The sequence below is a fragment of the Zonotrichia albicollis genome, chromosome 33 (genome assembly GCF_047830755.1).
Source record: "Zonotrichia albicollis isolate bZonAlb1 chromosome 33, bZonAlb1.hap1, whole genome shotgun sequence".
NCBI lineage: Eukaryota > Metazoa > Chordata > Aves > Passeriformes > Passerellidae > Zonotrichia > Zonotrichia albicollis.
Genome location: NC_133851.1, coordinates 3630738 through 3645947, shown reverse-complemented (window position 1 = coordinate 3645947; position 15210 = coordinate 3630738). Strand labels below are relative to the sequence as shown.

The following is a 15210-nucleotide window of genomic DNA, read 5'->3' as shown; positions in this document are numbered from 1 at the left end:
GATTCAAAGGGCTACGACTCAAACAGCTGAAATCCAAAAGGGTGACGTGCAAAAATCTGGGATCCAAAAGATGACACCCAAAAACCTGAGATCCAAAAATCTGACACCTGAAACATTGAGATCCAAGAGCCTGAGATCCAAAAGGTTGAGATCAAAAGGTTGAGATCCAAAAGGATGAGATCCAAAGCACTCTGTCCCCTCAATATCCACTCAAACAAGGTCTCCATTCTTGGAATGACCCCTTCACTGGTCTTCTCTCTTCCCCACCAGATATGAGCAGGAAGTGCACAGATGCACTACTGCTGAGAGCAACTGGGTGTTGCTGAAGAAGGTAAGGAATTGGGATCAATGGAAGGTTTGGGTGCAGAGATCCAAGGAGTTTCCTCTGATCCACTCCTTGCAAGGCAAAGGGCAGGTCTAGAGAATCTTAGAAGTCCTTGGACAGGTGTGGGATGTGGAAAAACATGCCACCGAGAGAATACTTCATTCTAAAGTGGTGGTTTTTTGCTCCTCATGCTTGAATGATGATGGTTTTCAGCAAGAACTCTTCAATGCTGGATATATTCTTGGGAACCTCTTAGCTGTTGCTGGTCAGAAGATAACTGAGTTTCTCAAACAAAATTTCTTACTCCAAAAATATAATGGAATTGCTGTAGATCCTTGTGTAGGCATAATTTTTACTCCTAAATGTCTGGAAACTCTTTCAGAATGTGGAGTGTGTCCATCTGACCAAGGCAGAGCTGGAAGCAAAGATGGAAACCCTAAAACAGGAGATGGAGTTCCTGAAATGTATTTCTGCTCAGGTCGGGACGCTCCTTTCCCAACTGTTCCTCATGGCAGCTCTTCCTCTCATCCACTCATTGTCTATATGAATTTAGGCCAGATTAAACAATCAAGCTCTTTTTGGGAATCCCAGTCAGGAAGATTTTGAGTTTTTAAAAAAATAAACCAAACCCAGTTTCAGCTCCTGGGCTGTGGCTCAGGTCAGATTCTACATGGTGGCGTTACTTCCACTGAGGTGTGAGATGAGAAATCCTGGGACAGGGATGCTCTGGTGACTTAGGGCTGCCTAGCACAGCTTCTAGGAAAAGTGAGCTGGAGAGAAGTGCCTGTGATACCTCTGTCACTGTGAAAATGGGCAACAGCTGAGCCCTGGACAGGGGGGCATCCTCAGGGGCATGGAGCACTGGTGTGAGGGTACAGCTTGGAAAAGCAAATCCCAGTTGGAAGCATTGTACTGAACCAGGGTAGGTCTGGTGACAGCTTCTTAAGCCTCTCACTGTCAGAAATAACAGTGCAAAAGTGGTGGGATTTGGTTCCTCTCTTCAATAAGTGATTTCTGGATCTAATTTCCCCTTCTGATAAACTCTGTGAGTCTCGAAGCTGGGAGAACACCCCTGGAACAGAGGTGATGGCATGTGTGAATGGGGAGTTATAGGAGAATCAACCATTTTCTGCTGGCACTCTCAGGATCCACAAATCTTCTTCTCTAAACTGAGTTTAATTCACTCTGGAAAGAGACTCAAGGCTCCTATGTAAACCACAAGTATCAACTCCCAGCTCTCTCCTTCCTTACTAACAGTTCCAAGAGCTTGAGGAGGACAAGTGGAGGCACTTCAAGAAACTGAAGTCCCACCAGCAAGAGATGAAAGGGCTGATCTTTGTGATCTAGAGGAGGCAGTGTGACCTGGAAAACATGAAGGATCAGGTGGGAAGGATGGGATTTAATGTCTGGATCCTATGTGTCACATCGCAAGATGTGTTTTCTACACCTTTGTGGCATCTATAAAAAAACGGGGACAAATTTCTTAGCAGGGCCTGTGGCAATAGGACAAGGGGTGATAGTTTTAAACTGGAGAGGGGTGGATTTAGATTAGACTTGAGGAAGAAATTCTTTCCCGTGAGGGTGATGAGGTCTTGGAATGGATATGCCAGAGCAGCTGTGGCTGCCCCACCCCTGGAAGTGTCCAAGGCCAGGTAGGATGGGACTTGGAGCACCCTGGGGTAGTGGGAGGTGTCCCTGCCCATGGCAGGGGTGGGACTGGATGAGCTTTACTGCCCTTTCCCACCCAAACAATTCCATGATCCCACAAGTTCTTTCATCTTTATCAAAGTGAGTTGCCTCACACTGGCTCCATTGGTCTAAGGAAGTTCTTCCCAGAGCTAAGCAGGGAAGAAGGATTATCTCCCAGCCTATTTTCTGCCGGATCCTTTTGATTATTGCAAAGAGCTAATTGCACCAAATTAGATCATGGGATTAGCTACAGCTCTCAGAAAATTGCTGAAATTGCTTCAGCAGGAATTCTGGCTTCTGACATGGATTCAAAGCATTCAACGTATGGGTAGAATTATGACTCACCAGTAATTCAGCACCTGTAGAAACTGGTATAATTTCCAGACCATCTAATTCATTATATAGTTTATAACGGGAAGCAATGGGAAACCTTAATTATTAGTTCCAGTTAGGGCAGAGTATTGGTATCCTCCAAACAAAACTCAAACCAGTCTGGCAGTGGAGGGACATGTTCAGACTTCCTGGAGTATTTTATACTTGATTATTGATTTTGGAAATGTTTCGCTTTTCTAAAAAAAAAAAGCCCCGATGCCCCCTCAGTTTGAGACTCAAAAAATAAGCTGGATTTTTTCTTTTAAAGGTGGGAATGATGAGAAAGAAGACACAAAAAGGCAGGATGTCTCGTCCCCCCAGAGCCCCAGGAGGGTGAAAAGTGCTAGAAATGCCCATTGCATTACGGATAACCTTGTGACCTTCTTCTCCTCAGGGATCTGCCTTGGGAACCAAGCAGGAGTACTCAAGTAAGATAAAGGTTTTCAAATTTCCTTACAAAATTGAATCATCTCACTGTGGCTTGGAGGGGGAGGAGAAGAAGGAGGAGGAGGAGAACGAAGTCTATGTCCTCCCCATGAGTGACTCCCATTATGTTTTCCCACAACAGTGATTTCCATCAGCTCTGGGACTGACCTGGGATGTGGGCCTGGGCAGCTCAGAAGATTCAAGTCCTCCTGCAGTGCTGCATCCCCACCCCACGACATTTGTGCCCCTCATGGAGGATTTACCTCCAGAAGTGTGGCCGGCCCCAAAGTGAGGAAATTTATGCCTGGTGCTCCTGGCTGCATCCCCAGGAGAGAGGAATTTAGGGCTAGAGCTGGGGGCTCAGCCTTTCCAGACACTGGGGCACTTGGGAGGTGTGGGAAGAGCTGCCGGGCTGCCAAGGGCTTGGGTAGCTCTGCTCAGCCATGAGGGATGTGTGGACCAGGGGTGAGGATTTCAGCTGGACCTCCTTGTCCCAGGAACAGCCAGATCTGCACTTCAGCTGGGAGGGTGGTGACAAGCAGGATTTAGGGGCTAAAGCAGAAAAATGAAAGTCCTGCTCCACTTTTAGTGCTAAAAGTAACCTCAACTCCATCTCAACTTGAGGGAGAGGCAGACTGGGTGTGGGAACAGTGGAGCATCAGGAAACCACATCAGAAAAGCTCCTCCCCTGGGATCACATCAAAAAGGAACACTTGGAACATTGAAATCCCCCAAATCCTTTTGATTTCCATTCTTTCTTTAAAGAGTTGTTGGTTGTGTGATTTTGAGTGATAGGGGCACTTATCACTCAATTCCTGTTTCCCTTTTATTTTTCCTCATTAAACCTTTGCTATCTCTGTGCCAAACAGTGTGATTTAGTCCAGAATCTTTTCCTTAAAGTGTTCTGGGAAGTGTTTCTGAAAAAGGAGCTCATAAAGTCTCTCCGATGTAGCTTTAGGAGACTTAGTGGAGTTTTGTGGTGGGACACACAGAGTCACAGAGAGGAAGGAAGGATTTTAGTGATGTCCTGAGAATGATTGGTCATGCATGTGCAAGCAGAGAAGCCATAAAGAAAATCTTAATTCAGAATTCCACCTGCTGAAGTCAACAAAGATTAATTACTCCACTGGTGCTCCTTGGACACACACAAATTACACCACCCTCACTTCTCCTGGGTGGCTTTAAACCTTTTGCTCCTTTTTTCAGTAAAATTAATGGAGAGCCAACATGTTACCGTTTGCTTTTAGGTGCTTACCAAAAGTACAGAAATGGCCATTCCTTAATTGCACAAGACATATCTAATGATTAGAAGTCTTAATTAAACAGAGGAGGCAGAGCAGTGTGGAGAGAGTCATGGAATCAGGGAATGGTTTGGGATGGAAGGAACCTTAAAGCCCATCCAGTTCCACACCCTGCCATGGGAAGGGACAACTCCACTGGACCGGATGGCTCCAAGCCCCTTCCAGCCTGGCCTTGGAGACTTCCATGGCTGCGGCAATGGGGACCCAATAATGTAGATCCAGTCCTTGGTTGGTGTAAATTTAAGGTCTTTTAAGATGATTTGCACCAAATTTGACTCCTACCTGGATAGGTGTTCTAAAATTCAGAATGAAATCATGTCAGCCTTTGTGTTTTTATGTCGTGTCTGTCGCAGACATGTGATGACAAAACACACTTTTTAATAGCTCTTCAAAATCTGCTGGAAGAGGTTACGGGGGGAAAAACCTTGTAATGTGCTTGGTTGGTTTTTCAACATTGTTTTTAAGATCCTATGAACATGATTCAGGTTTTCAAAAAGATCAAATGGGGATCTTTTTGTTTCGTTGTACAGTTGAGCAGATTAAAAAAGAAACCAGAAATGAGTAACATAAATCAACATAAAATCAATGACAAAAAAAGTATTAAAGTGTTTTGTGATTAGACTGATGAAAGAGCACAACAAAGAAATGAACCTCAGGTTGGGCAGATACATTTTACCGAAGGCAAAATTGAGAATAAAGGTCTTTCCTCACCAAAATTATCAGGATTCAGAACTGCAAGAGCTTCCTCTCCCCCCACATTCTTATGTGATAAGAAGTTATTTCCCAATCAAATATGAGAAGCACAAGATACCTCAGGCTCAATCATTAATGAAGGAAACCACAAGAAAGATTTGACAAGAAAAGAGCAATCAAACAGGTATAAATATTCATTGGGAGGGCTCTGATTGCCAAAGGTTTCCCACTAGAAACAGACCATCTTCTCGCTTTTTATACAAGAGGAGAATAAATCAGTGCAATGACATGGAATTAGGGTTATTTCTTTGCCTCCAAACTCCCCTATCACAATTTCAAGATGTGATAAGCTAACTTGGCAACTGCTGAACTTAAACCTCGCCTCTCTGAACATCAGACATTCTGCAGCACCTCCCAAAGCTGCACCAATCCAATCCAGTCCAATCCAATCCAATCCAATCCAATCCAATCCAATCCAATCCAATCCAATCCAATCCTTTATTTGGGCACTGGACTTTTGGCATAGGAAGAGCTTTTCTCCTGGCTGAATACGCTTCCCACTTTCCACAAGCAGTTCCCTCCTAGGATGGCTCAGGGAATCTCTTCAACTGGAAAACCACTTCAGCTGGAAGGGATCAGCAATCTTGTGGATTTACAGGGACATTTCTGTAACCTTTTAACAACTGAGGTATTTTTCTCACCTTTTCTAACACTTTTGCTGTGCCAGGCAGTGGGACACCATCCTGACCCAGGATGCCCATACATCCCACATTCATTTCCACTGCAGGAGGAAGAAAACAACAGCAGGAAGATCACAATAGGAGGAAGATCAAACCAAGCCTTTGCTTTGTTGGGAGCCTGAGCTCTGATGCCTCCAATCGCAGGATCGGGCGACGTGGCACTGTGAGACGAGTGGATCCAGGAGCGTGGGATGTTGGGGCTCTCATTAGGACTTCAAAGGTGCTGAAGAAATTTAATGCCCAAAGGGTGGGACTCATTTCACCTCCCTCAACCTCCCCAAGCAGGCGCCGGGGCCGGTGTCTGGTTGTCTAGACGGCCTCTGGTCTCCAGGAAGAACAGAGGGAAGGAGCTGCAGAGGTGGATTCCTCCCACCTGCTTCCACTGCCTATTTTGGGAGGTGATGAATCACTGTCTGGAGATGCCAGGTCTCTTTCCATGAGCCAGAGATGGAGTCTCAAAGAGGAAATTAGAATCCGTGGCCAGGCTGATGGCTGAAGGAAGGAGGAAAGTGCACCCAGGCCCAGTGTTTGATGAGTTTTATGAGGAATATCCCTGGACAAATCCCAGCTTTGACTCCACATGTGGATTGTTAATGAGAGGCAAAAACATATGACCAGACTGAGTTGCCTTGGATAACTTTGGCTTTAGGATACAAGACACTGCACTAATCAAATCAATCCTCCAACATGTCATTAATAACTTGGACAAGAATCTGCCCAGTCCAAGAAACTGTGAAAGTCCATGCTCCGACCCAGTCGTACACGGATCAAATGGCTGTGGCACAGGCAGATTCCTGCCATTGTCCAACCTGACTGTGAGGAGCCCTCAATGGCTAAGAATAATAACAAAGCCCTTTGAGACTATCGCATAAAACACCTTCTGAGAGCTCATCCGGATTCATTTCCAGAGGCAACAAACAAATTAGTGAACGCCACTGTTCCTCTAATGAATTCCCTTTTCGGTGGCGCATTCAAGGGAGTGAAATGCTGACAAAGGAAGCGATTGCAAGTTGTCAAAATGACTCATCCAATCCCTCATCAAAATATTTTCCTTTTTGATTTCCTCACTTATTCCCCTCTGTTGATTTTTTTGTTTGTTTTTTTTTTTTTTTGTCTTTTTTTCTTTTGAGCCAAAAAGCTGCAGGTTTTTCTTCGGAGTGCTCTCCCCTTTCCCACATCCATATTCAGAAAAACAAATTGCTTGTTCTTGAGGTCTTATGCACCACTTACTACTCCTTGGAAAGACCTAAAAGACATTAAATGAAGCTGCCTTCCCACTGGGATCCAGAAGAAACAACAGAAATTTGGCCAACACACATATTCTCCCAATGTTGAGCAACTTTACCCAAAATCTCTTCCCTCTCAGGAACCCAGTGGCTCTCATGAGTTTGGGAACTGGGGCTGCTGCAGCACAGCTGTTTCACAGATGTTTAATTGCAGCCTATGCTGCATTCCAAGTGTCTCCCACACATCCGACTGGGATAATGGAGTGCAGAGTGGGAATGGGGCACATCTTCAGTCTGATGATGAGGCTGGTTTCTCCACAGGGTTCTGAACATCTGCTCTTCTTTGGAGTCAAATCTGCATTTTGCTTCTGATAATCTGTTTAGAACTTCAAGGACTGTGGAAGTTTCAAACTGCAGCATTTGAAGCCTCTCATATTTGCTTAATCTGATATTTCCAACTGTGCTGGCAGCCAAGTTAACACTGTAAGCCTGAACTACTGTAAACAAAGGTGTCATCTGAATGTTGTAAATATCTGGAATTATCCCTTTTGGATACAGCAAAAGTAGCAGTTTACACAACTAATTTATACCACCAGCCCCTCAAACTCACAGAAGTTGCAATTACAGGTTCAATTAATGGCTTTGGGGATCCTGGAGCTGCTGTCACATCCCACAGTTTCCATGTGCATCTTCTTCTCAGACACTTGATACTAGAAAGTTGCGTGTTTGGAGGAGGTTTGGCATAATTTTTGTCATCCTGACTCTCGGAAAATGTTTTTGGAGGAGGTTAATGAGGATGAGGGAACATAGGACCTGGGTCTCCAGCTGCCACCCCATTATATAATATGGAGATTCCTCCAAGCATTGCTCCCTTTGAGAGGAAGGACTGAGGGTGTTCAGTTGTTTGAACTATAGTGTCCTTTTTTTCTCCCAAACACTTCTTCTGCAATGAGCTGAAAGGGCCCTTTTGTTTTGACTTTCCAACTGCCAGTTTGGAGAAGGCCTGGAGAGGTTTCCTGCCTCACCTCCTTGGGCTGGTGATTAGGAGAGAGAGGGATTCATCTCCCCAGTGTGAGTCAGAGCCTTCCTTGTTGTCCAGCCTAATCTACTCATTAAGACTTCCTCTGTTGGTGCAGAAAGCCCAGCCCCTGCGGAGAGCAAATTGCCCCCATTCCCCCGAGCACGGCCCCAGGGACTCCGTGCCTTGGAGCTGTCTCCCCAAGTCTCAAGGACATGTCTGGCAAAGTCACCCAAATTCAGCCGTCACTCGGTGAGTGGGGCGGATCTTGCCAAGCTGGAACTGACTATTGTTCCCTTTTTGTTCCCCGTAGAGACTTCCAGGAGGCAAGTCTAAAAGGGCTCTGACACCCAGCCTTGGAAGAAACTTCAGAATAGTGAAAGCCAAAGAATTAACTGTCACAAATAAGAACTTCCAGCATAATTCTAGAAAAAATGGTCACTGATGGCACAGAAACATACATCTGTGAGCAAACAGAAATATGTCACAGATCGTGGGCAAAACCTGATCTGCTTCACTGGTGTTTCAGGGAAGGTCATTGTGAAAAGTTGCACATTCCCAGGCTTCTGCACATTCTCAGAAATCCCAGAATTCTGTGATTCTGTTTATGTAACTGGGAGATATTTTGAGTCCTTGCATACAAATCCAAACCTTAAGCTTAGTGAATCTACTGGTGTTTCAGATACAGAAATGATCCATTATGACACAACTTCCACAGTGTTTGTTCTTCTACAGTTGACTTTCTTCTTTTATTTTTCCTTTGAGTTACTTTTCCGCACCCAAAATTGTGAAATTACCTCCACAAAGTGCAAGTCCGCAAAACATCCCATCACACACAGCCCTATGAGACACAAAACCCCAAACGACACACTGCAAACAAATCACAAAGAGTTCTTAAAAAATGTTCCTAAACTATAATTAGCTCTAAGTTAGGGGAGCACTTCAAACCATAATGTATTCGAAGGCAACTTGCAAACAGAGCACTTTTAGATTCCTTTTTATTTCCTCAGTAGTTACTATTTGCTGGGCTGGTTTGCATTTTGAGGAGCATTTATTGCTGCCAGGCAAACCAAACCCTTAAGTACTTAAATTACCGTCCTGATCCTATCAAGGCCAGCTTCCCAAAATATATATAAGGGACAGCATCCCTGCATCTCTCCAGTGGGATCCCTGTTCCTATCCTGCACCAGAGCAGCCCCGTAACTTTGCTATTCTACCTTCAAATAAGCCACAATGAGCAGGCAGGCACCAACGGTGAGATCTGTCCTGGGACGAAGAGGCTTCAGCTCAGCCTCGGAGATCTGCGGCCGCAGCTACGCGGCGTCGGCCAGCCAGCCGGTGCGCTGCGGCGCCTACAGCAGCAGGAGCGTCTGCAACCTGGGCGGCAGCAGGAGGATCTCCTATGTCAACGGGGGCTGCGGCACCGCCTGCTTTGGGGAGATGGGCTTCGGCGGCATGGGCTACGGGAACGCTGCAGGAGGCAGGGTTGGCCTGTGCGGCCCCCGCGGATACAGCATCGTGCGGGGGTACCCCGAGCGCAAGGCCGACGGCATCCAGGGCATCTGCATCGACGAGCGGCTGCTGAAGCCCCTCTGCGTCGGGGTGGACCCGCTGGAACACGAGATACGCTGCCAGGAGAAGGAGCAGATCAAGACCCTCAACACGCAGTTTGCCTGTTTCATCGACAAGGTGAGTGCAGTCCTGCTCCAGAATTGCTGTCCCTCGAGGAAAACAAAACCTGACCGAACCCCTCCCAAACCCATCGTGTGCCACGAGTCCATCAACCTCCTCCAAAGCCCCAGTCCAGCTCTGCCATGAATCCCCGAGCTGGATCCACGTAGGGGTCCAGCTTTCCACAGAAAGTTTTAGGAAAATTCTAACAATTTTTAATAACTAATAATAATTTTAAGAGCATGTTGATCCAGATTGAGATCTTTTTAATGGAGTTCATTTCAGCCCTGTCCCTGCTCTGGCATTCCATGGCCTTTGAATCATGGCCATGGTTGCAGTGGACTTTCTTGCAGGTGTTTCCTCTTGTTCAAATTTGATTTCTTGCTGCAGCTTAGGTGGAAGTTACAGCCTTGACTAGTTCATCCTTCTGTCCTGTGTTAAATAATTCAAATAATTCCCTCCTCTCTTTGACTTTAAATATAGTGACAGTTCCAAAAACTTTCCCAAAGGCAAAGGTGGTTAATCTTGATCCAGACATGTGAAGGTTAGAGATGAAATCTGATCTGTCACCCAAGGATCCCTTTTTTTATAAAACAGAGACAAAGCAGTTTCACTATCTGGGGACTTGATTTTATCCTAAAATACATCAGAGGCACCACCTGGAGTTTTGTTCCTAATACTTGTTAAGAAATGCAGATTTAGACACCAGGCTCCTGGATTTCTAAATAACGTAGACATGGGAGTCTTTGATTTCTAAATAATGTAGACATGACATTTAGATTTCTAAATAATTTACATGTCTGAATTCCAGATTTTGAAATAATTTAGACTTGTGGCATAAAGATCTCTTAATAAGGGCAGATAACTTTCAGATCATGGTGTCGTATCATTTCTCACTTCCTCAAAATCCCATTCCTGCACCGGTGGTTAAGAGCAGAGAGTTAAACAGGTGTTGAGTCCCTGCCTTCACCTCTTTCCTTGAAGAATTGCTATCTTTTGCCTTCAGGTTCGATTCCTGGAACAGCAGAACAAAGTGCTGGAGACCAAGTGGGGCCTCCTGCAGCAATACGTGCTGCCAAAAAAAGGGAAAAACCTGGAACTGTACTTCGAGAATTACATCTGTGACCTGCGAAAGCGCCTGGACTGTTTGCTGTGTGAAAAGCAGAAATTGGGCAGTGAAGAATGTGCCACAAGCCAGCTGGTGGAGGAGTTCAAGTGCAAGTAAGGACCTTCTGAGCTCCTCTAGCTGATGGCGTTTTGCTTTTCTGGTTCATCTTGGGCAACTTCTCCTAGACTTGTGGCATGTCCCCTCTGGGAGTGCCACATTCTTCTGTCTCACTGGCAAGCTCTTTGCATTGGTAATGTTGTTGTTGCTCATGAAGAAGCTTCTGATCTTGAGATGGTTTAATGTTGGTCTCCAGACACTGATCTGGCAGTGCCTGGTGGCGGTCCCAGCAAGAAAGAGTTGTCATTTTTTTACCTGGTGGTTATTGTCATTTGTACCTGAAGTTATTATAATTTATACCTGATGGTTGATGTCTGAGTGTCTGAGCAATTTTGTTCCTCAGCCCTTTTTTCCTCCTTTTCCAACAGGTATGAAGAGGAAATCAACAGGCGCACAACTGTGGAGAATGAATTTGTGGCACTCAAAAAGGTGAGAAGCTCAAACGACATGAATCGTTTCACCTGTAGTAGGTTTTTTGGGGGCAAAATTGGCTGAAATAGTTAATTATTAACAACAAATCACAAAAGTATTATGATGAGTTGGAGGGAGACTTAGAAAGAGGTACAGGGTTGGGAAAAGAGGCAAGTAGAAAGTAAAAATAATGTCTCCCCAAAGTTTACATTAACAGCACTACAGCACCAGTTTTGTTGCCTCAAAAACCTTCCTGAAGTGTGGGAGGGGGACAGAGAAGGACAGGTCACACCAGAACACCAGGTTATTTCTGTCTGTCTCTCCACATCCTTTATTCTTGGACATCAGAAAAGCAGGAATCATTTGAAGAATATTAAAAATTGTGTTTAAATACTCATTAGACAGTTGTGGGTTTGTAGCTGCGTCCTAAGTGATAAATCAACTAATTCCTGTAAGTCATGTTGGAATGGTTTCGTTTTCCTTCAGGAGGCACCAGGTTATCCTGACTCACCCTCTCACACCTTTTTTCTCTTGAAATCTTGTTGAGGCACATTTCTGTCTTGTTGGTGTTGCCTCTGTGTGTTTCTCCAACATTTACAGCTAGGTTTGGGCTGGAATGTGTGTGTCTCTCCTCTTGCAGGATGCAGATTGCATCTTCTTAAACAAGGAAGAGCTGGAGGTGAAGGTGGATCTGTTAAGGAGGCAGCTGGAGCTGCTGAAATGTGTGTTTGAGGAGGTGAGTTCCTCTGGTACATCCTGGGACTTCGGTGTCCTGTCTTATCCTTCATATGCTCCAAATTTCTACTGCTTGAAACTCCTCTGGGATGTGTCTCATACAAAGCCCTGAATAACTAAAAGCATGGAAGTACAAGGTTGATAAAAAATTAACATGATTATGCTGGAGATAGGGTGGTTCCCCCTTCCTTCATGCAGCTCCAGGTAGGAATTGGCTGTGTCCTAACTCTACCCTGGAGAAAAGATGAGTCCGTCTCGTTCCTCTGGATTGCAGCTGCCTGATTAGAGCTGAAGCAACTCCCAGCTCAGTCCTGTCATTAAATCACTCAGGCAGCAGGAGATGAGAGGATACCAAGGGTTAAGTCACTCCTATTTCTCGCCCTCAAGGGTTAAGTCACTCCTATTTCTCGCCCTTGATGTGGACAGAATTGCTGCAGGTCAGCACGTAGGTCAGCAGTCACAGGTGACAACTCATCCTGCCACAGGATTTTCTGCTGAGCCATCCCGAGGGACATTTCTTGACTTGTTCTATCCCTCAGCCACTCCATGTGCCAGCCCTTCCCTCCCTGCAAAGCTTGAGAGGTGAGAAGAGCTGACAAAGCCCTTCCTACCCCGCAGGAAAGGGCCCAGGTCGATCGCCAGCTCTGCGACACCTCGGTCATCGTCAAGATGGACAACAACCGAGACCTGGACATGGAAAGCATCATCAAGAACGTCGAGTGCTGGTACCAGGAGATTGCCCAGAAGAGCAAAGAAGAAGTTGATGCTTTCTACCAGAACAGGGTGAGTAAGGGGCCAGCTGGGTCTGCACCTGGCAATGTCACAGGCCAAAAGGCAACTGTCCTGTTTCTTGGTTCCAGTTTCAGGAGCTGCAGGATAAGAGAGGGAAATTCTGCCATGACCTGCAGAGCAACAAGTGTGAGATTTCAGAGCTGACACGGATGATCCAGAAGCTGCAGTGTGAGCTGGAGAGCGTCAAGAAGCAGGTAGGAGATGTTTCCAGAGAAGTAGGACAGCTCAGACACAGGGCAGGGTGATGCATTGATCTTTAGAAGACTTGACATCTGCTCTAGGCCCTGTCTGGAAAGTGCAAAGTGGGTTGAGAGGGATGGGATGCTGGTGGGTTTTCCCTGTTTGCAATTGGAAGAGCAGATTTATCCAAAACCAGAGTGCCCAAAAAGCAGGATAAGAAGTTTTGCAGACACCAACACTGCTGTCCTCTCCTGACAGGTCTCCTGCCTGCAAACTTCCATTTGTGATGTTGAGCAGCGTGGGGATTGTGCCCTCAAAGATGCTCGAGAAAAGCACGTTGAGCTGCAGAATGCTCTACAGAAGGCCAAGGACGAGCTGGCCTGCATGCTGCGGGACTATCAGGAGCTGCTCAATGTCAAGCTGGCCCTGGACATCGAGATTGCCACCTATAAGACTCTGCTGGAGGGTGAAGAGAGCAGGTTGGTGGCACTTTTCCCTCCTGTGTATCTGGGGCTATGGCAGCTCCCAAGTGAATTCTGCCTCCAAGGTCTCCCCAGGCTCACAGAAAGTGGACCTGGAGAGGTGCCTGGAGGCCATGAAGGCCACATGGGTGCCAGCAAAAACAGTTCCTGTCCCAGGGATAGTGAGGCGTGTTGCAACAAGGGACTAAGTGGTCTGGATTGTGGCTGGAAGTTGTGAGTAATGTGTGTTTCTCTTTTCTCCCCACAGGATATGTGTGGGGAACCCTGTGAGCGTGTGTAAGTAACTGTGCATTTTCAGCCATGAAGGTTTCTTGTTTTAGGACAGATACCTTTGGGAGCAACATTATCTGTCTGCCCCAGGTCCCTCTGCCTTCCTTTTCCAGTTCTGGAAAGTTTAGCCCCAGAGATCTCAAATACCTTTAAATTTTAAAAAACCCAGCTTTTGGAGTGAGGGGAGGAGGTCAAACTCAAGACCCTTTTCTACCCTTGGAGGCAACAGGGAGATGTCCTGGGGACCATGGGTTTTGTACTGAACCTGGGAAGCACCAGCAACATGGGAAGGGGGAGGATGCATGAGGGGATGTGTTGGGACACGGGAGAGGAGTAGGACGGAGCAGGGGCTCAAACACATTGGACAAATCCGGAGGAAATCAGGTTTGGTTGGTTCTGTCACTCAAGAAACAACGTGCCTTGTAGAAGTCGTCCAATTTTCCTCCCTAACTGACTCACATGGGCTCTGTTGCAGCTGTGGTCAGCAGTGGCTACAACATCCCTGATGACTGCGGGATGATGGCCAACGGGGCCGTGTGTGGCTACGGCTCCCTGGGCAGGCGGGCCGGGCGCCACAGCTCCCAGACCGGTGGGTTCAGCTCCCGCAGCGCCGGCATCCACCCCAAGAGAGTCCTCAGCTCCGTGACCAAGCAGTGCATGCCAGAGGTGTTCTGCCAGGCCGGAGGGGTCAGCTGCAAAGCCGGCGGGTTCAGCTCCCGCAGCGGAGGGTACCCAGCCCGCACCGTGGTCAGCGCTGGCAGCGCGGGCATGAATGCCAGGATGGGGCCCTGCCAGGCTGGACAAGTGCTCAGCTTTGGGAACCAGGGCTGCGTCATCCGGCAGCTGGCGGGGCCCCCCGTCGTTGTGTCCAGCAGCACTGAGGTCATGGGGTGCAACAACGGCGTGGTGGGGAATTTTGGGGTCGTCAGAGACCCCTGTGTGGTCCCATAGGACAGCGGCGCTCAGATGCGCCAGCCCCATGCCAGCACGATGCAGGGTGATTCCTCTGCCCCTTAGCAGCAACATTTGTCACCAAACCCACTCCCACATTTATTAGCCCCAGATTTATCCCCCCCCCGAGCTGTGTTTTCAGAATCTCCAAGCCTAAATATCCCTCTAGAAACTTCTCCTGCAGGTGCTCAGCACAGTGTGATTTCTGAGTCCTTACTTTAGGTTATCACAGCTTTAAGGGTTTGTTTGTTGCACTGCTTCCCCCTCTGTCTTTTCCCATAACAAGCAGATTAATTAACAATATTCCCCCCTCCAAGAGCCCTCTTTTTTCTTCCAGCTCCTCCCAAAGCATTTCAGAAAAGAGAGCAAGGATTTAACTGCTTAAACCTTCCCAGGAGATGCTGCAAAGAGCAGACTCCCTCTATTTTTATCCTGTCTTTTTTTGGTCCAAGAAAACCCTGCACTGCAAATTTATGCTTAAATCCAAAACAAAGCAATTTTCAAAGCACCTGCTGACTCTTCGCAGCCATCAGCTTTTTTTTTGTGTGTGTGAAATTTGCTCATGGATGAACATATATGCTTCTGCATGTTGGGGTGGCTGGGTCAAGGAGTGCTAATTTTTAGAACAGATCACCCCCTTTCCTTTTCCATCCCCCCAGAATGCCAAGGGAAGTTAATGGTGCATAAATTGTCCATGTTGACA

The 15210-nt window shown here is 46.7% G+C and overlaps 1 protein-coding gene across 1 annotated transcript; it reads left to right on the top strand.

Moving 5' to 3' along the window:
- The first annotated feature begins 9001 nt into the window (after positions 1-9001).
- On the top strand, positions 9002-14507 carry LOC102068952 (keratin, type II cytoskeletal 4). The gene is made up of 9 exons (XM_005495835.3): positions 9002-9479; positions 10468-10682; positions 11055-11115; positions 11738-11833; positions 12451-12615; positions 12693-12818; positions 13063-13283; positions 13534-13562; positions 14032-14507. The coding sequence occupies exons 1-9, from the start codon at positions 9024-9026 to the stop codon at positions 14505-14507; spliced, it is 1845 nt and encodes a 614-aa protein (XP_005495892.2). The 5' UTR covers positions 9002-9023.
- Positions 14508-15210: the final 703 nt, after the last annotated feature.

Bases quoted from the DNA above. Each gene is read 5' to 3' on its own strand.
- LOC102068952 (XM_005495835.3), top strand. From the start codon at position 9,024: ATGAGCAGGCAGGCACCAACGGTGAGATCTGTCCTGGGACGAAGAGGC. The intron at 12,616-12,692 runs GTGAGTAAGGGG...TCTTGGTTCCAG, and splicing joins ATGCTTTCTACCAGAACAGG to TTTCAGGAGCTGCAGGATAA. The intron at 12,819-13,062 runs GTAGGAGATGTT...CTCTCCTGACAG, and splicing joins TGGAGAGCGTCAAGAAGCAG to GTCTCCTGCCTGCAAACTTC.